Source organism: Ambystoma mexicanum, chromosome 3p (genome assembly GCF_040938575.1).
Source record: "Ambystoma mexicanum isolate Mex_15411 chromosome 3p, UKY_AmexF1_1, whole genome shotgun sequence".
NCBI classification, from domain to species: Eukaryota; Metazoa; Chordata; class Amphibia; order Caudata; family Ambystomatidae; genus Ambystoma; species Ambystoma mexicanum.
In genome coordinates, this window is record NC_090925.1 from 873,472,344 (window position 1) to 873,494,565 (window position 22,222).

General features: G+C 46.2%; 1 protein-coding gene across 2 annotated transcripts in view; it reads left to right on the top strand.

The window, feature by feature from the left end:
- Positions 1-22,222, top strand: part of LOC138581038 (sulfotransferase 1B1-like) — a 282,080-nt gene that overhangs the window by 144,091 nt on the left and 115,767 nt on the right. For both annotated transcript variants that reach the window (XM_069652063.1, XM_069652064.1), the window contains exons 3-5: positions 3,427-3,552; positions 5,373-5,470; positions 6,745-6,871. In XM_069652063.1, coding sequence (XP_069508164.1) covers positions 3,427-3,552; positions 5,373-5,470; positions 6,745-6,871 — 351 coding nt within the window. The remainder of the gene's footprint in view (positions 1-3,426; positions 3,553-5,372; positions 5,471-6,744; positions 6,872-22,222) is intronic.

Genomic DNA, 22,222 nt, shown 5'->3' on the forward strand with positions numbered 1-22,222 from the left:
CCACTTTAGTGACGTTGGATGATTGCTTTTCGCATGTAATAGTGGAGCTTGTGGGTTTCCGGTACGTTTCAGTCACTAAACTCTCCTGTGACACAGTTACAAGTATATCTAAGTACACAATGCTGGTCTTACTGTGGCACTCAGTGAATTGAAGATTGTATTCATTTATGTTTAGCGACTTGACAAAATCCAACCATTCGCTATTAATTACACTTGTTAAACATGGTTCTTAAAATTAAAAACACACTGTTACACACTAAACCAGTCTGATCGTTTGGTGGATTATTTTTTCTTCTTTTTTTCTTAAATGCATTATCTAGAGAATCAACATTGTATGACAGTGTTTTAACACCAGAGACTTTTAAGGTTTCGAGCAGTTCACAATGACCCATATTTGCCATTAAAGTAGCAGGATGTTTAAATCGGCAGCGGATTGCATGAACGGATCCCATCCTCTATGTTTTTTGTGTCTTCCAAAGGCCGAAGGATTAGTGATGCTCCAAACTAACTCGTGAACTTTTGAACCTTTGGCAACCTCTCCTTTATGTATAAACTCCCCCTTCTCATTCCAGGGTGCTATCCCACTGTCACTCATCATCATGTTCAACATTAGTTCAGCATTTTTACGATAGCAGGAGTTAATGGTGTTCAGAACTTCCAACCACCAGGGGATCTGAAAAGGAGGGCCTGGGGGTTGTGTTGTCGAGACTTGTGGGTTCTTCAGGGGGCATGTACAATGTTAGTTTAGTCTTCTCATTTTCGGAATTGGCTAAAGTATGTTAAGTAGTTTGGGAGAATAGCTGAATGGCGGGTAACCTTGGTGTACTCCGATAAATGATGACGCTTTAGGATCTCTTACATTTCAGAATCGAAACGCAGAGTGGCAGATTTTCGAAATATCAGGTTCTTCATGGTTCTGGGTGCTCAGGCCGGCCATCTGACATTTGTCAACCAGATATATCTTCTGACAGTACTCTATTAACTGCCCCCTAGAAGCATGGTGATCAGAGGCAATGCAAAACCTAGTAGCGGTCCTATGAAACCACCGGACTGTTTCAAAAGTTTTCTTTTAGCTTTTAGGGAGGCCCTCTTGTAACCCAGATTCTTGAGGATGCGCTTTTTCTTTTTTAAGACTCCTAAATGGCAGGTGGATAGTGGAACGTTCCCCTTTATGGTGTTGAAGGCGATCTCAGCTATAGCCGATACTAAATCATTAAAAGCTTGACACAGAATGGCCTTGCGTTGCTGTGGTCGTGCTGTTACTAGCATTTTAAGGAGAGTATAGTTCCTACGTATACGTGCCATCATAATGGACTGTTGGGGGTACTAATGAGGAAAGTTTTTCTCTTCATCGTCGTTTTCTAGAGACCTTTTGTATGTAATCAGCCAGTAAAATAGGATAGAAAAGACCTGTGCACAGTCTTCCCCTTCCAGGTCTTTGGGGGGACATCCAGGGCAGAATGGTCAACCCACATACCCATAACCTCAAAGAGGTGAGCCTTTCAGGCTAAGCACCCTAGACCACTTCAGGAATAGGTCACCAAGCATATTTGGACTCCCGGGGAGACCAGAGAGGGGCACCCTAGGGACTACAGGCTTTGTGGGGACCTCCTAGGCAGCAACTATGATGTCACATCCGGGGTAATACCGCCGTTAGGGCCTAAGTTCGGGTTAACCACCACTACATAACTTCCAGGATAGGCTTTCTGCTAGGGTGGGACTTCTGGGTCACACACATGATGTCACTTCCAGACCGGGACTTCCGCTAGGGTGGGACTTTCGGTGGTAATGGGGCGTTCTCTCCGTCAAGCTTAATTGCAGATGAAAGGTATCATCTATTACTACTTATGTATTTAAACATGAATTTGGAAGCAAGTGGAGTCTTTGTGCAATGCATGTATTTTATGGTATGTTACGTTATGTTATGCTGCATGGCATTTGTCTCATGCCTACTGCCATATTTTGAACCGCTGTAGGTTAAGTGACTCTGCGGCAGACCGTGATCTGAACAGTCATGAGAAATGGAGCATTACATTGCATGCAGATAGTAGATATAATTTAAGCAACCGTTCAATTATTAGCACTGATGACTAGTGTAGCAACTTTATTGAAGCCATAATGTAAACGTGTTTATGCACAGCATGGATTGCGGTGTCAGAGAATGTGTGACAGCTGCACCACATTTTCTGTGGGATTGAGCTGTTTCCTGTGTGGTGGAGCTCCAGAGGTGGAATGGGAGCTAGTACAAATCATTCTATCAACCCGGGGGTAACTGTTTACATTTGTGGGCTCTGCCGTACTTTACATGAATAAGACATGCACAATGAATTAAATGCAATCACATGCAAAATACCATGCACAATATGTAAAGTAGGTTAAAGATAGAGCAACGCCTATTCACTTGCTAGGTCCTATTTGGGAATGATGTTAGCCATAAGCCATTCAAGGCCAGATAACAGGTGCCAGCTGTGCATGCATACAGATTCAGACAGGTTATTTAGAATTTGTTTAGGACATTACCATTGTGTACATGGTCTCAGAGCACTTCAGATGTGTGGCTATTTCTAGACCACACAGTCCACACACACACGTGAAATGGAGAGAGCGATTAGTTGCACAGGATTATAGGATCAGCAAATATCTCGAAGGTCTGACTGCTAAAAGAGACCACTAGTGTAAGACATTACATAAGGAGCAAAGGCACAGTGTTACGGTGCAGCACAGGATGCCGTGCTAATGCCTACGTACGTTGGGCTGGACCCTACGTGGAACCAAGCCACAGTGCATGGAAAATTGCGTGCAAGGTGGAGCAGGCCGAGCACAGTAGAATCTACCCAATCCCAAGGATCCTTTTCAACAGTTGAGGATTTCCTAGAACTCACAAGCAATCAAATAGACAGTAACATGTTCACAGGTGTCCGGTGCTGGCTGGCAGAGCGATGGGACGGGGAAAGTGACAGGAATTGTTGAAGTTATTATAAAATGGGTGTTGTAGTTTACCTTTCTGTGCAGTTTTGCTGAAAGGAATAGCATGTAAGTAGTTATTATGGAAATGCTTTATATTGTGCTTGTTTTATGGAGTTATGCAGACAAATGATTTTGAATGATTGAAATATTATATTTACACAGGCTTTTCATTGCGGAGGGGGTGACTTCATGTCAATCCATGATCGAATCCCCAGCTCGGGGGAAACAGAGAGGCATCATGAGAATTCTTTAATTTCCCACCTCTACTTTACTCACGACTACTCCAGGGCCATTCTAGGGTAGGGAAGGGAAACGCTAGCCCGCTTCTACTTATCCAACTACCTGTCACTCCAGCATTTATCCTCTGAAATGCCCTAAAGGATGAGTCCCACTTTCCTTGGCAAATCTTCCTCCGACAAATCAATATCTTTCTCACCACAGTTCTCTTGCTTCTTTCAGGCACAACCTTGCTCAGTGAGATTCTGGAGATGCTATATCACGATGGAGACACTGAAAAGTGTGGACGGGACGTAATTGTGAAACGAGTGCCCTTCATAGACCTCGCCATCCCAGGGGAAGAGACAGGTATGTCTGAGTTGAACGGGAATGTGGAGTCTCTGGGGAGAAGGAAATATAGGGGATACTATGATAGAGAGTCAAGGGTTCTGGGTAAAAGAGTGCTCAGAGTTGGAAATGAAGTAGCAATGCTGGCTTATGAGCGCTGGCTGTGGTTGATTATCTATGAGCACTGGCTGTGGTGGATGATGTATGAGCACTGGCTGTGGTCGATGATGTATGAGCGCTGGCTGTGGTGGATGATGTTTGAGCGATGGCTCTGGTGGATGACGTTGGGCGCTGGCTCTGGTGGATGATGTATGGGCGCTGGCTCTGGTGGATGATGTATGGGCGCTGGCTGTGGTGGATGATGTATGGGCGCTGGCTGTGGTGGATGATGTATGAGCGCTGGCTGTGGTGGATGATGTATGAGCGATGGCCGTGGTGGATGATGTTTGAGCGCTGGCTACGGTGGGTGATGTTTGAGCGCTGGCTGTGGTGGATGATGTATGAGTGCTGGCTGTGGTGGATGATGTATGAGCGATGGCCGTGGTGGATGATGTTTGAGCGCTGGCTGCGGTGGGTGATGTTTGAGCGCTGGCTGTGATGGATGATATATGAGTGCTGGCTGTGGTGGATGATGTATGAGCGATGGCTGTGGTGGATGATGTATGAGCGCTGGCTGCAGTGGGTGATGTTTGAGCGATGGCCGTGGTGGATGATGTTTGAGCGCTGGCTGCGGTGGGTGATGTTTGAGCGCTGGCTGTGGTGGATGATGTATGAGCTCTGGCTGTGGTGGATGATGTTTGAGCGCTGGCTGTGGTAGATGCTGTATGGGTGCTGGCTGTGTTAGATGATGTATGAGCGCTGGATGTGGTGGATGATGTTTGAGCGCTGGCTGTGGTATATGTTGTATGCCGCTGGCTGTGGTGGATGATGTATGAGCGCTGGCTGCAGTGGATGATGTATGGGTGCTGGTTGTGGTGGATGATGTATGGGCGCTGGCTGTGGTAGATGATGTATGGGCGCTGGCTGTGGTAGATGATGTATGGGTGCTGGCTGTGGTAGATGATGTATGAATGCTGGCTGTGGTGGATGATGTATGAGTGGGCTGTGGTGGGTGATGTATGAGCGCTGGACGTGGTGGATGATGTTTGAGCGCTGGCTGTGGTGGATGATGTTTGAGCGCTGGATGTGGTGGATGATGTACGTGCTCTGACTGCAGACCACAGTGAATGTGCTCTTGTTCTTGAGGACTATGTAGACACAATCCCTGTAGAAGTGATAGATATGGGGCATAATAATATTATGAATTATTAGGGATGGCATAGGCATGCTGGCACTGTCAGATGGCGTAAGAGTCATGTCTATCAGGGGTGAACAGAGCGGTGGCTGCAGGGGATGGTGCAGGCATGCTGATGAATAAGGTAGAGTAGGTGGGTTGGTTGTGAGGGATTGTGTAGGAGTAGTGAATGTGGGCGATGGAGTAGGAGCAGTAGATGTTGGGATATGGTGTAGCACCTCTGACTCTAAACCATGATATAGGAGAGCTGCCTGCGGAAGATCGCATACCAATACTTGCTGTGGGGGCTGGAATTTGGGGGATATAGGGTAGAGGTTCTGGATGTGAGACATAGTGTGGGAGGGCTGACTTTGGGAGATAGTGTAGGAAGGATGCATATAGGGGGTAGTGTTGGGGATGGTGTAAGGGAAATGTATAGGGACATCCACTGTGGGAGATGGAGCAGGAGAACTGGCTGTGAAGACGGAGAGTTATGCGTTTACCATGCTCTTTGTAACACACACAAGTTATCTGCCATTTATATTCATGTTGTTTTCTCACTCACCAGGGGCACAACTCGCAGCAAGGACTCCCTCTCCACGGATCCTAAAGACTCACCTCCCCGTTCAGATCCTTCCAAAGTCATTTTGGGAGAAAAACTGTAAGGTGAATAGGGGTTAATTACCACATAGGCTATGAGGTGACACTGATGCTGGCATAGGTACTTACGGTATTATGGGCACTACTTTAGGCTTACTCTAAATTAACTCAGCTAGTGCACTGATCCGAACAGGGTTTTAATTTAGGAGCTAGATTTAGATGTTACAATGAGCAAGGACATTCTATGACTGTTCACCCTTGCTATTAGAACACAGCACAAAACGCATATATATGAATGCAATGCCCAAAGAGAGTATGGGAAATGGGAAAAAAGTGTTTGTTGCAGTGTTGGGGGGTGCATCCAGCACCAGCTGGAAGGGATGAAGGCATTTCATAGGTTCGGGTGCAGTGAGAAACATAGTAGGAAAGGGCCCGTGCAGGACTCGGGCAAAGCTCTAGAGTCCTACTGAAACAATCTGTGCCCTAGAGCAGAGGCCTGCAACTATGGCTTGCCACATGTTTTGTACTACAACTCCGATCCCCCTAAACAGCATTGTCAATGGCGAGGGATCAGTGGAGTCAAAGCTCAAAACATCTGGGGAGCCGTAGGTTGCAGACCCCTGTCCTAGAGTGGGTAACGCTCAAGAGTGAGGCTAGCTTTCACTCATGTCACATTGAGGGTGGTCCACTTTTGGGTTAAGAGTCAGGCCTGTCACCCGGGATGCATCTCCAGCCCAATCCAGGGATGCACAAGTCAATGCAAAGGTTTCAGAAGAAAGGATAGAAATGAAGGCAGTGGTAACGTTTACATCCTCCATCCAATCCCCCACCTTCCCCAACAGATGCTCTTCTAGGGATCTGGAGATGTTTCTGTGATATTGGGGCAAGAAGACAAGATGGAATCGTCAACGATATCTGCCAAACCAACCACCATGTTGCTTTCTCCTTTCTGTTGGCATGCCTGAGGTTTAGCAAGCTTCCAGCTTCCTAAAGTTGAGCAAGGGGAACTAAACGATAGCTAGTATTAGACTTGACAGAAAATCGAAGGGGGTTAATGGAGCTTCTCTCCCAGACAAAAATGCGGGAATCACAAAGAGGCCAGTGCCTAAGTATACCAGCATTAGGGAGTATATTTCTTCTGCCAACAGGTCTGCTTGGTGCCAAGAGCATTATGGGGCTTTGATCAGTGGCAAGGAATGTTGGGGATGTGAGCTTTATTTTGGGGGTATAGCTTGAGAGAAATCAGGTGTATAATTGTGCCCACAAATTAACATGTCATGTATTGGGCTAGATGTGGTGATCATGACTGGTATATCTTCATCTTTTTTGTCAACCTTCAGATTATTTACGTAGCTCGCAACGCCAAGGATGTAGCCGTTTCCTTCTTCCACTTTTACTTAATCTCCAAGGTGCACCCAGAGCCTGGTACCTGGCAGGAGTTCCTGGACAAGTTCATGGCAGGCAAAGGTAGGGCTGGCATTTTCTCGTGGATTTGTATGGAGGACAATTATCTTGATTTCTGAAAACGGAAGGACATAAACCTCTGAATATCTCATCAAGCATGGTGTTCCAGACTCCAAGGAAATGCAGGAATCTCTGAGCCAATTACTGAGAGCTCCCTACAAGGCCACATAAAGGCTCCGGTAATCTCGCCCCAGTGCCATAAGCTCTGACAAAGAAGGGGTGGGCATGCCATGACTGTCTACATCAGTTCCCTGTACTTTAAGCTTTGAACGAGGGACAGACAGATGCCTAGGGGTTCTGTGAGCTCCCTTTACCTGACCCCTGTGGTCGGATTTCTTTTTGACAGGCAGAATTGTTATGAGAAGTCAGGAAGGCAGACACATTTAGGTCACCCACTTACCTCTCCCAAGTTCAGAAGGACTATGCACATACTATTGCTTGCAAATAAAATAACCTGTCCCTAAAACAAGAATGACCTTGCAGCTTGACTTGAGTTAAATCAGTCTTCAACCATATTAATCAGTAATAAGGGCTGAATGCATGAAAAGTAAATCACTGAGGCAGGTTACTGAGGGCCGTGTACACTTATATGATGGTCACTCCCATCCTTACCCTGGCAGTAATGTGCCAGCAACATCAGCCACTTCGACATGACTGCCCCCAATCGATATGCCAGAGATTCAAATATGCCATTTCCCCAAAAGGAGAAGATGACAGAAGCTGATTGCTCACCCCTTGTACCTTCACTTAGTGGCCTTGATCCTTATTTACAGCAAAGCATACTCAAGCCTCCTTGCCGGTTGCCATCCTACTCTGCCTAGTTGTGGCAACAATCATTGATGCTACTTGAGTTAACCACATTTCAGAGAGAGTGCTCGGGTCGTTGCTGGACGATGCTTAAAAGACTGCTTTGGCATGTGAGTCACCCTAATCTTAACTTCAGTGCTGAGGTCTTTGCATTCCAATATTGAAGCACAGACAGAATTTTACCAGCTTCCCAACATCAGCGACGTGACATAAAATGTCTAATCCATCCTCTGACTGCTGGTCCCTGCCCAACCCTCCCACTATCACCGAAAAACCCTCACTTAGATCACATGATTGGACCATCTCAAAACAGCTGGTTACAGCCCCACCCCTAGCCCGTAACATGAGCAGACATCCTCTCCCTTACCACAAGTCTCTTTTACGCCATTATGCTGTCCTGTGCTACCATCTGGGACAGTATGCTCAGCGTCCACCTGAAAGCTGAGCCTGTGGAGAAACTAGGTGACCCTTCTTGTACCTCAACAATAGCTGAATCCCTCCTACTCTTCACGTTCCAAAGAAAAGATTCATCATACTACAACTACACACACTGGCACTAGAGGCCAACCACACCAGTTGATCTCACCCTGTCATTGGCTGCTCAGATAAGGCATCCGATACAGGCAAATTGCGTCACTGGGCATGGCATACTCCGACCCATCTCAAGAAAAACAAGAGCGTCAAAATATTCTTTTGGGGCTTTTCTGTGCGGTCACCCTGCTGTGTACTTAGCTACTATATGTAGTCTCCACATTCCTGACCAAACCTGCTCGTGGGGGTGTGGCGGGGCAATGGAAAGGTAGTGCTCTTTTGCTCCCTAGCATTGGCCAGCTTTCATGGCTTCAGACCTTTATTTCGGATACACAGCATGAGACGCAGAACTCTGATATTGGAGGTAGACGACTGGGTAAATAAGACACTTCTATCCATTTGTTGGGCAAGCAAACCCCTTACCGGAGACCTCGGATCCAATACACATGGCCTTACATCAATTGGTAGCTGAAAAATCAATCCAGGAATGAGGCCTCATTATAATGATATGTTGCCTGGGAGTTATACAAATTTGACATGCAAAATCAAAATCCTAAAAATGGATTTTGTGCCACCTGAAACTCAAGAATACGCCCGTGTATCAGTTAACCCAAAAACAAAACTTTGGCTCTTCAAGACAAATATATTTGGCCAGAAAACCATTACAAAAGGCTTTAGCCATTGTATGCGACCTGAACATGTATGTATATATGTATTTATGTATGGGATTTATAAAGTATGTACCTAGCTGGAAAGTAACAGAGTGCTGTACATAGGGGGCAGACCCAGGGTTTTACAGATATGGCACGTGGATAGCTTTGATTGGCGGCGGGTGCAGGGGATGGGGAGCTCTAGATGGGGGGAAAAAAGGGCAGAGTGCTGTGAACAGCGATGAGCAAGATGCTCTCTAAAGAGGAGGTTCTTCCGGTTCTTCCTGAAGTGAAGGCTGGAGGGTTTTATCTGCATTACTAACTTCTTCCAAAGACAGGTTGCCCACGGCAAATAGCCGGTTTCCTGTTTCTCCCCTCTTGCATTTTTTGTTCCAGTCTGGCATCTTCTGGTAGTGCGCTGGGCTCTGGAGATGCTTACTCTCACAGCCAAGTAGAGTGGCGTTTTGTTCATGACTGCTTTGTAAGAGATGCAGGTTGTCTTAAAAATGATGCGTGCTTGAAGGAGTTGCCGGTAGTTCTCTTTGAGGATGGAGATGATGTCGTTGCATTTTCTTAGTCCTGTGTCGAGGTATTCTGCAGTGTGCTGGGCAGGTTTCAGAGGGGCAAAAGTGGCATCTGGGACACCTCTGAGTAGGGTGTTGCCACTGTTAAAGTTAGAGAGGGCCAGTGCTTGGACTACTGTTCTGACATTTGGGCCAGGAATTAAAGACTGGACTGGAAGAGCACCAGCTGGTACCATGCTGCTTAGAGCTCTTTGGTGAAGTGTGTTTTGAATGAGAAGTCAAGGTCAAAGGTAAAACTGAGGGATTTAGCACTGAGTCAAAGTTGATGCGCGAATCTTGGAGGTTCTTGTCAGTCAGCCAATTCTTGACGAGAGCATGCTTTATGTGGTAACCTAGCAGAATAATTAATTTGGTCTTTGTCAGGTTGAGCATCAGGTAGGTGATTGAGGGTGGGAGAAGGGCAGACAGCGCTGAAGGATATTGTTCAAGCAATGGATCTTTAGGTAAAGCTGCGTATCATCTATGGATTGATGTACCTTGTTGTCCATGTTGGTGAAGAGTTATCCATCTATCTCATGTAGAAATTGAAGGGCACAGAGGAATAAATGGAGGCGTGTGGCAATTTGAAGGTTTATGCGTGGTTCTGGGATCTGTTTAGTTTAGTTTAGTTTAGTTTGTTTATTTATAAAGCGCGTCCGAACCCGCGCGTCTGAACCCTCAGGTAGCTGGGCGCATAATCATGTGCACAGCAGAGTTACATATCGTTACACGAACATCATAATGCAACAGACAGAGCATACATTAGTCCAGGCTCTGAATGTTTACATACAAGAGTAGAATATACTGAGAATAGTATGTACAGAGAATAGGCACAAAATAGTTACAGTGGCGAGTGAGGACCAGGTTACAGGTTGGTCCTGAATAGGCTGTAGATAGAGTAAACATTACTGCAGGTAGAGATGGGGCCCACCTGGACACGTTTGGCCTCTCTTTGGACCCGTAGAAGGTGAACCACTGCCTGACTGTTCTGTGAACAGTGGCGTCGCTAGTGGGGGTACAGGGGGGGCCAGGGCCCCCCCTGTGAAACCCTGTGCCTCCCTACCTAAGATGAGCAGTGACCATGTTCTCCCCCTACATTTGTCTGTGCCCCCCCTACTTTTGTCTTTGGCCCCCTCTGTGGCCCTCCTAAATTTGATTCCTGGCGACGCCACTGTCTGTGAATACTCATGAACTGTAGTCTGCAGTTATCTGAAGCAGGAAACCTGATAGTAGCCACCTTACATGATACACCCTATGCCCCGGACAGCCTGACATGAACAGTGGCAGCAAATAATCTGCTATAAGCATTTCTATCAGGTCAAACAATAATGGCAGTGGCCCCAACCATGCTATTCGGCCTCAACATGTATGCACTGAGGAATTATCATGCCCTGTCTGCATTCTGATTGTATCTGCTTTATGAAACATGAAATAGCCCCATTAAATTGCAAATCTACCATTTGCCATACCGGTTTTGACATATATATGTACATATTGTAATTTAATTTGCTATAGACATGAGGCAAATATTTTGTGATTAGATGCAATCATCAAGATATTGCAAGGGTGGGTATTTGTAGTGCCAAAATGATCCTCTTAGGTATGTGGTGAATTCACTCATCAGAGACTGGGAATTGGTTTGAGGGTGTCCCTGTGGCTGGGTCAAGTTACACTCTCTTTGATTCTTACCCTAGATGCAACATAGGGCAGATCTTCCATGGTCTCTCCCCAATTCTCAGTCTCCCAACTCAGGCAGTAAACACCCTTCTAGCCACCATTAGAATGAGAGCCTCAAGCACTGGGCAACACTGACAGGGTTTGTGATTTACAAGTGCAGACCACAAGCATAATACAAAGAGAAACCCCACGCAAATGCTGTGAGTGCAGAACAACGTAGACACAATCTTACCCAGCAGTTCCTACTGCGGGAGAGACAGGCGAAGTCATGTGTAGGCGCAGAACTAGGAGGCATATGTTATTGGAGGGCAGGCAACATGCCATCTGACCCAAAGGAAACAAGGTGGCAAAGGTGGCCCACATGGCATAGCTGCCATATGCCAAGATGATGTTTTAATGCTTAAAAGCTTTCAACCGTGGAGCTACCAGGTGGCAAAAGTCTAAGAAAACTCTAGTTCGTACACCTGTGCCAGAGGAGGGCCCATTTATAATCATTCAATCACATGTGGCCACCGCAAATTGAGCCCAGGTGACCCACAGTTCAATTTGCATTGCTGCAATCTTATGATGGACACAGTTATAAAAGGGGGCAGAAGAAGGTCCACATTGAGGGAGTCTGGAGAAAGTTTCATGGTGTGGAGGTGCATGTAGGAAGTGAGGAGAGTTCTAAGAGACAAGGAGAAGAAGAAGTTGGGCAATAGCTGTTAGGAGGAAGAAGAAAACATCAGGGAAAAGAAGAAATGATGAGGGGTAAAAACAGAGAGGCGGAGGGAGGAGGACATTGAAGGGGGGAGAAAGATTTGGAGGAAGCAGAGGGGAGGAAAAAGAAGAGGTGAAATCAGAGCAGGTTGGAGAAGAGACATGGGAGGGGCAGATACAATTTGGCATCAGAGCAGGGTCAGCAAGGGGAAATTAGTAGAAAGAGAGGTCTAGAAGAGTACCAGTATTGTCCAAGCCAAGAGGGCTAATGGCTGGAAGGATGCTGAGAGGTAGTAGCAAGGCTGGTGTGGCTTGAGCCAATGTGTGGTCAGGGTGTAAGGGCTAGAGAAGGTGAAAGCCTTGTTAACGTGGCCGCAGAAGCTGGTAGAGACAATAGCCTACAGACAATAAGGGAAGTAAAGAAAGAAGAGAAAGACATATCCTAGCTGGCAGCCATATGTCAGAGTGTGGTGGGAAAGGCAAGCCCACCAAGGGGAATAAAGAAGCCTTGCGCATTGAGAACCTGGGCTTGTCGGATCACTAAAAATTCAGATCAGGAGAGCTCACTCGATCCTAGTGCCTATAGCCTGCCTTCGGCTAGGAAATGTGACAAACAATAACTGCGCCTGAAATTCTACCCGAGACACATGGGGAAGAAATCAACTGCCACTCAATGGGTAGCTACTAATGTTCAGGAGGAACATCGTTCCCTGGCAACATTTGCCAAAAGGTACCTGCTCAAGACAACTGGTTGTGATCACCTCGGGGCAGCATTCCCCAATCACTATGTGGAACAGATTAAGATATTTGGACTCAACGAGAGGGTCCTTTTCTAGACTATGGCTTAAAACTCACACACTTTTGCTTGTGTTTTCCCTGGAGCATCTTCATTGTCAATGTAAGGGCCTCATTCCCCAATCACTATGTGGAACAGATTAAGATATTTGGACTCAACGAGAGGGTCCTTTTCTAGACTATGGCTTAAAACTCACACACTTTTGCTTGTGTTTTCCCTGGAGCATCTTCATTGTCAATGTAAGGGCCTCATTACACGGATGGGGGTAATGGTTACCGGTCACCGTTAATGGTAACGGTGACCGTTAACCATTACCGCCTTATTACGAGGTCCCTTAGCGGGTTGGTGCTTTAACGCCTGCTTTTTGGGATTAGCCCAGAGAATAAAAGTATATTTTCAATTGCTTCCTAAAGATGGCTTTAGAATTAATTTGCCGTTGCTGTGGCAAAAGGCAATTCCACGCTGGGGGGCCCCCAAGAGAAAAACGTCTGTCCCCCCAAGTAGTAGTCCTAGAGAGGGATCACTAACAGGCCTTTTCCCATAGATCGCAGTGTACGGGTGGGACAATGAGTTACAATCTTGGATGATAGATAGTTTGGGGAAAGGCCATGGATACACTTAAAAACAAGACATAGGGCCTCATTACACGGTAGGCGGTAAGGGTTTACCGGTACCTGTATTTTACCGGTACCGGTAAACCCTTACCGCCTTACTACGAGGTCCCTTTGCGGGTTGGTGAATTTAACGCCTGCTTTTTGCAGGCGTTAAAAACCAACCCGCAAAGGGACCAGGGAGCTAATTACGGTACCGCAATTTGCCGCACCATAATTAGCGCCTTCCCCATTCACATAGAGCCCTATGGGGAAAAAATGGGAATGGGGAAGGGCAATGGGGGAAAGGGGAATTACAGCCCCGCCAACCTTGGAATAGGGAGGTAATTCCCCTTTCCACCAAGGCGATGCCAGTATTTTACCAGCATGGACCAAGGTGCTAAAAGCACCTTGGTCCACCGCCATCCGTGTAATGAAGCCCATAGACTCTTGAACTGTATCCGCTTCTGCAGTGCAAGCCAGTGAGGACCTGTTTGAAACTCTGAGATAGGTGTTTCCCGCGGTAGTGAGAACATCAGTTGCTGAATTCTGAGCAACCTGGAGCCGCTGAAGCTGATTTTTCGGTATGCCAGTTAGAAGTGCATTACAATGGTCTAATTTGGTGTTTGTGAGGGTTCCTACCAAGATTGGACAATGCTTCTTAGAAATAAGCGAGAGTAGAGCCTAAAGAAGTTTTAATTAAAAATAGAGAGACTAAATAATCTGATTGGCTTGTAGGTTACAGCTCATGCTGGACTGCCAAATGCAGCCCAGGGTTTTTACTGTCCGAGTATATTTAGTATCAGTTCCAAACAAAGTTGGACAGGAAACCAGATGTAGTACATTAGCTAATTGCTTTTTTGGATCAAAAACAACCATCTCTGTTTTTGAGTGTTCAATTGGTGCTTATTGTCCAGCATCCAAGATTGAATTCTTTCTGCACATTTTAGAACTCACTCCCCTGCCTCCAGTGGTTGCTTTAACCGAATGTATAGCTGCGTATCGTCCACATATGAATGATAACGCACATCGAATTTGGCAAAGATGTTAAGCAGTGGGCGGATGTATACATTGATCAATAACGGAGACAAGGACGACCCCTGCTGCACTCCACATGTTACTGGCAACGAATCAGAGTAAGGGCCTGCCTTGATCTGTTGAGAGCAGTCAGTCAGAAACAAGGTGAATCATTGGATGGCCTCTTCGGATACATGTGCTAGTGATGATAATCTGGATTTGAGAATGCCAAAATCGACTGTATCAAAGGCTGCCGCCAAGTCATGCATGAAAAGAATGCTAATTTCACCATTCTCTGCAGTCTCCAGAAGGTCGTCCCAGATGGCAAGTAAGGCCATCTCAGTGCTGTAACCTGGTCTGAATCCTGACTGATAGGAGTCTAGGATGCTGTTTTCTTCCGGAAATCCTGCAACTGTGTGGTCACAATTTTCTCCACAGTGATTTTTTAGCATAATGAGGTATCTTACCTCCCAGTGGTGAAGGAGCAGGGCATGGATGCTTTAGGCACGAAGGCAGGAGAAAGTGAGCCTGCAATGCTTTCTGCAGTAACCAACGAAAAAGCAAACTCAGGCACAATCATTTGATTATCAGAGCGTGCATTCTCAATGGTCACCTCAGTATAAGGGACCACTACTTGTGCATCGATGTTAGTCCTGATCAGATCGATTTTCTTTCTGAAAAGAAGAAATTAAAATCATTAACTATCTTTTGAGATGCCGATATACTGGCATTTGGGAAAATATGGTTAATGAAATTTCTAATATAACCACAAATGGCTTGACATTCTGTCACTGGATGAATAATAGGTTAACAGCGACTTCAGCTTAATGGAAAGATCATGTCTGTTGACGGTACAGCTGTCATTGGCTTGGACGAGCCTCTTTATTTTATTTTTTTAAAGCTTTATTTATTTGTAGTGTTCACCAGACATACAAGATATATTTCCTATAAGAATCATAAAAAGGATACTTAACTGCTGTCATAGATCACATCCATTTTCAAGATGTCAATTTCCAATCTCCCCCATATCCCACCCACCACACTCCCCACAAACCATGTAACAAACAAATAGGGCCTCATTACGAGGAGGGTGGTAAGGGGTTAACGGCGCTGGTAAAGGTGTCGGTGCCTTTAACCCCTTACCACCCCATTACAAGGTCCGCTCGCGGGACCCGCTCAGGACGCCTGCTTTTACCAGACGTCCTTAGCGGGTCCCGCAAGCGGCACAGCATGCTAACAATGGGCCCCTCATTAACGGGCCCGTAGTTAGCATGCTCCCCATTCCCTTTGAGCCCTATGGGGGCTCAAATGGGAATGGGAATGGACCGGGTCCGGGTTCCCTGAATGGGGAAATACCAGGCCCTCCTAGGTCGGAATTGCCTGGTATTTCCCCATTCAGGGAACCCTTATTAAGGGCATGGCTGCCTCCAAACTCTTAATGAGGCCCATAGTCAATTAAGTTGACGGCGGTTCAACCAAGAGTCCCAGACTGACATGGATTCTATTGTATGCTTTCTCTCCCTTCTTAGACCTCGCAACCTCTTTTCTGTTCCACTTGTTTTCATAGGACTGAGACTTTCCGCAGCAATGCTGGCTTAATGTAATACTGTTCTCTGGCTGATACATGTTCATGGAATGGAAGCCATACTGCCAGGAGTCTTTGGTAAGCACCCCTGGGCGCTGCACACATCTTTTCCATTTCCATAACGCCCCACATTCTTACCCACCACATGGATCCGATTGGACCATGCTCATTTTTCCGCTCGTGTGCCAATGTGATCCTTGCCGCTGCCAATTTATGAGTAATAAGGGTAGCCCGAGCCCCACTTGCAGTGTACAGGTTCTCCCCCACTGCTCCTAAAAAACCACTGCCAGATTTAGTGGTAGCTGAATCCCCAGTGTATGGACCTCATCACGTGTTTGCACAGTATCCAGGCGGTAATACCACTGGGATTCCGCCCAACTCTAATAGCGCTACCTCAACTCGGTCCGGTGTAATTTGCTCCAGATCACAAGTTGCTAGAAGGCAGTAAATTCCCATTCCCCATTGGGACCATAATGGGGTTGGGGGGCGCTATTACCGCCGGCGGTAATTGCACTGTCACTAATAGCACCAAAAATGGCCGAAAACAGTCCAAAAATGGTCATTTTTACAACCATTGAAAAGCTGGAGGTAAAAATGCCATTTTCCACCCGAAATCGTGATTTGGCCAGCCCTTAAATGAGGCAGTAATACTGTTACCGCTGCATTTAAAGGCTCAGGCCAAACTGGCGATGAGGCCCAAAGAATTTTCACTGAATAAATGCCCTTTCTCAGGGCTTTGGAAAATCGCAGTCATGTCGTTTTTGCTAAACTGATTCAGCAGATGTTTTGGAAAGGGTGGTTCTGTTTGCTAGTAGTGATTGAATGGGGAATAACCAAATCATTACTCACTGGAAAGGTCCACTTTTGTTGCCTAATATTGATGAGCATCTGATCGAACCATACATCTGCATTATATTCCGGATATCCGGTGTGGGCCGCCTTTCCGGATGGAAGATCGAGTTCAGTGGTTATGAATGCTTTGTAGTGGATCCACTTGCAGGCTAATGTTTCTTTGACCAACTCCTGGACTGTTATGCAGAAATGTCCGGTTGATGCCAATGTTTCTTGGAACCGAGGTCTGGGGGGGGGGTTACTGGTTTCAGCTGGGATTTGCACTTAACCTGCAGAACGTTTCTTCTTTTCCTCTAGTTCGAATTATTCCAATGTCAAAGAGGTTCGCTGGAATTTCCTCTTCTTTGGCCCTTTACTTAAACACCTCTTTAAAAGCAAGTGTATTCGAAGTATAATGAGGAATGCAGGCTGTATTACCAAAAGGGGGGCTTACTTATTTATTGTTACTTCTTGAAGTATATACATGACATAAGAAAGGGGATATAATAAGGAGCAGCTGCAGGGAAGTCTTCCAGCTTCTTCAACCGTCCACCAAAGTCTCTCTTACATTCTATCCCAGCATTCCTCTTCTGGAATCCTTCCTGCATCACCACACAGTATAGCAAACTTTGCTATACTACACATTCCTTTTCTTCCACAAAGTCATCTTTATTCACCACAGTCCAATAAGTAATTTGGTCTTCGATGCTCCCTTCCAAACCTTGATCTTGCAGTTTGTGCCACTATTGGTATATGTATTGAATTTGATGGTAAGGTAGATTTCTGATTAATCATGTTCTCTTTAAACTCACTTCCGCTCCTGTGCTCAACATTATCATTACCTTTCGTCGCCATTATCCTTCCATTATTCCACACTCTACCATCACTCGTTCTCACGGCATGTTTAAAGACCTCAATAACTTCAATTGGGTTTGACCACTTGCTACCTTTCATACTCAGTGCCTCTGGTAATTTGACTCTCACATAACATCCTACCTCAGGGCCATTGCTTACCCTAAATCTCCTCTTATCATGACACGCATTGTTGCTGCTTTGTTTCAATCTGATTTTAGCTTCAACATCACTGGTAACCACTTCCATATCCAATACATCACTCATCCACCCTGGACATAACTCGGTGGTCGCTTTTCTACCCCTACTCAATTCAAATGGTGACACACCAGTCGTGCTATGCGGGGTAAATCTATGTGCTATCACCGTCATTCTGAAAACTTCTTTCCAATTCTTTCCAATTGACCACGCCCACCTAAAGGCCTCTTTAAGTATTCTATTGTATCTCTCCACTACTCCATTAGTCTAGGGGTGGTAAATGGCACTGGTAATATGTGTGATGGACTTCTCCTTCAAGTACACTTCCATTTCCTTACAGACAAATTGAGGACCATTGTCAGATAGTATTATTTCTGGAAACCCCTCACGACCACATATCTCTTCCATAAAATTGATGACATTCTTAGTGTTAACATTTGACATCATCTTCACCTCTGCCCATCTTGTCAGCAAATCAATCACAACTACACAAAATGTTTGATACCCATCACTCCACACAGGACCTACAATGTCTATCCCAAATTTCTTCCAGGGTCTATTTGGTATATCAGTCATTACCATAGGGTACTTATCATTCACACAACTCTTGTCTGACTTCTTGCAAAGGATACAATTCCTCACATTTCTTTCGATTTGTGCATCACATCCTGGCCACCAATACGTGTTCCTTATTCTATTCTTCGTTTTGGAAATGCCTTGATGGTCTTCATGTCCTAATTCTATTATTTTCTTTCTGCGATCCTCCGGCGGAATCAATCTGTCTTCTCTCAGCAGATATCCATTCTGTATGCTCAGCTCATCCCTGACACTCCAAAATCCTTGAGCGTCTGCTTCTTGAACTTTACTAATAGGAACATTCCTCCTATTGATGTTTTCTACTCTAAACTTCATCTTGGTATCATTGTCCATCCCTTCCAACCATTCATCTCTGGAAAAGGCTGAATTTTGAAATGTGCATGTCATTTCTTGTTGTTCTTCTTCACTCTCAGATTCTTCTTGAGCATTTATCAGCCTAGATAGACAGTCTGTGGCATAATTTCTTACACCAGGAATGTATTTAAGTACTATATCAAATTCTTGCATTCTGTGGACCCATCGCCTTATCCTTCCCGATACCTTATCCAAACCTTTGCTCATAAACAACTCTACATGTGGTTTGTGGTCTGTATGTATTTCAAAACGTGTCCCCGACACAAAGCTCCTAAATTTGTTAACAGCCCAAACAATAGCCAGTGCTTCATTTTTAATGGTTGCGTATGCCTTTTCTGCTCCCTTCAATAGACGTGAAGCAAACGCTATTATTTTCTCTTCTCCATCATTTACTTGTGCTAATAATGCACCAAGCCCCACGTTGCTATCATCTGTTGTAATTATTGTACGTTGTCCTCGTACATAATTCTTCAAAGCAGGCGCTGTCGCTAAGGCATTTCAATGTACTTAAATTCTTTTTCACACTCCTCACTCTATAAAGATTTCACATTCATTTTGGTGAGATCCCTTAACACAGCTGTGTGATCAGGACATTTCTTCACATACTTTGAATAATATTCAGCCATTCCTAGCAATGTTCTTAGCTGCTCCTTATTGCTAGGAATTTCCAAATTTTCAATTTCTGACATTATATCTGGCTTAGGTGCAATTCCTTCTTTGGAAATGACATGACCTAAATATTCAATCTCCATTCTATGAATCTTTGACTGTTCTTTACTAAGTGTCAGGCCCATCTTGTGTATTTTTCACAATGTTTTCTCTAGCCTATTATCATGTTCTGTCTGGTCATTGGCATATATGAGAATGTCATCTTGAAAATATACAATACCTTCATCACCATCGAATATGTGGTGCATGGTTTTTTGAAAAACAGAGGCTGCCGAGATGAGACCAAACGGCATTCTACGATATTGATACAATCCTTCAGGTGTTATGAATGCAGTTAATTGTCTTAAGTCTTTATGCAGCAAGATATGATGGTATGCAGACGTAAGATCCAGAGTAGAAAACACCTTGGCTGACCCCATGGTTGATAATAGTTCTTGAATATTAGGCAATGGGTGCCTTTCCGGTATGATGCATTTGTTTAATTCTCTCAGATCGATGCACACTCACTTTTCCTGAGCTCTTCCTCACAATTACCAGTGGTGACACCCATTCTGCAGCATCAATTTTTTCAATTATCCCTTGCTCTTCTAATTTCTTTAATTCCTTCTTTACTTCCTCTCTCATGGCCAGAGTAACACTCCTCAACTTCTGTCCAACTGGTTTGCAGTTATCTTTGAGTTGTATACGATGTGTAATACCTTTTACACATCCTATTCCATCTCTGAACACTTCATCCTTTACTCTCTCTGTAGTAATTTCATTTGATTCCACAACATAAATTGACTACTGCGCACTGGCATCCAGTCGGACTTTAAGCAAAGCCTGGTGTGTCCAGCTGAGCAAGGGTGATGCCCCTCTTTTTGATACATATACTTTGCCAGTAGTGGCTCTGTCTTTGAATGACAATGGCCCTCATTACGACCCTGGCGGAAAGTGACTGACCGGAGCGCCACAGCGTAAATAGCGTTTCCGCCATTGCACGAAGGAGCAAAGTGCGGCCCATTCCGACCCATCGGGCACGAGCACCACGCCACGGCGGAAGTGCAAAGTCCGCGATGGCGGAAATGACCCCAAAACGGCCCACACCGCCGCCGTACGGCGCCCTAGGTGCTATACCGCCACCCCTCTTAGCGGTCACCGCAGTGTGCGCCTACCGGAAAGTACGGTGACCGGAAATATACGGAAACGGAAGTAAAAACATGGGCCCGGAACGGGAAACATCCCGCCGTACACCTATAAAACCACTAAAACCACACAACCACTAAAATCACTACCCTGAAACACACCCCAACCCGTCACCCACCCTAGCGAAACCAAGAAAAATGGGAAAAGTAGCGAAGAAAGCGTGCGACCGCAAGCGGCAGGTCCACTTCTCCCGTGAGGAACTCACCGTGCTAACAGAGACCCTCCAGGAGAATGCTGCCGTCGTCTTCTCCACGCAAATGACCAGAACGGCACTTGCAAACAAGAAGACCATATGGGCTCTGGTGGCACAGCGGGTAAGTGCGGTGGGGACCGCACCCCGCACCCCACAGCAATGCCGCAAGCGATGGGACGACCTGCGGATACGCGTCCGCAGCATACTCTCTGCCAACCGCAACATTGCCACAGCCACCGGGGGAGGTCCTGAATCACCCATCAAGTTGACCCCCTGGGAAGAAATCTGTGCCTCCACCATCGGAATGGAGAGCATAGAGGGAGTCGGAGGGATGGAGAAAGGAGTGCAGACATCCGAAGATTCAGGTAGGTGGGCCCGATAAAACAATGCCAAATCCACACAGTCCATCCATGTGAAGTACCATGCGTCCACATAGTGCAACAGAAACACATGTCCAGGAGAACGTCCACACACATCGGCCTGATAGCGCACGTTAAAACCCACAATAAATACATAAATAATTAAAAACCCCTAATACACGCACTACACGTGCAGCAGGCACACCCTAACTGCAGGCTGCCAAACAACTGCACCCTCACTCCACACACAAATTAAAGCACCTCCAAGGCCCCGACCCAAATCACCCTCAGGTACCACCCCAAAGCATGTGATACAATGCCATTCCAATTCCCACAGACCCATCAATAACCCTCGCCCTCCTTTACTCCACCACAGGGTCCGATCCAAACGACGAGCTACAGGACACCCCTACCAGCACACCTGCAAAGAGGGCCAAGACCAACGGCCAGAGACCCTCCACCTCAGCTGCACGCATCAAGACACGGCAGCAGCACAAATCAGGTGGCAGCACAGAGGAGGGAACATCAACAGGCACCCCAGCAGCCAGCATGCCCACAACACCACCACCACAGGTCCCCCCAATGGATGCCACAGAAGGCACTGCCTCTGGTGGCAGCAGCACCATAGGTGACACCCCATTGATGGCAGCATGCTCGGACACAGAAAACGGGGATGTCGAAGTCAGATCCATCCATGACCTGTCCCAATCCCCCTGTCTGTCCCATCCCGTACAACATGAGGATACCACGCAGGGGCACCCACAAGACGACGACTGGCCATCCCCCACAAGCCCTGTGGCAAGGCAACATGAGGACAACAGCCCCTCTGTGGCACCCCCGCAAATGGCCATGGCCCAGCAGAGGCAACAGTCCCTCGACCAGTTAATCGTACAACAGCAGCAACTGGCCACACTCCTCAAGGACCATGCCGATGAATATGGGGGCACTAAGGCAGACATAGAAACATCAACTGAGACACTTAGGGCAGAAATGGAGAGAGGTACAGAGACGCTAAGGGCACAAATGGAGAGTAGCACCGAGAGCCTGAGAGTCCAAATGGAGAGTAGCACCGAGAGCCTGAGAGTCCAAATGGAGAGAAGCACCGAGAGCCTGAGGGGGGAACTGCATGCGACGTCCAAAGACGTATGTGCCGAACTTGCCGCAGTGCGCCGTGTGCTCACTGAGCTCTCGCAAACCCTTA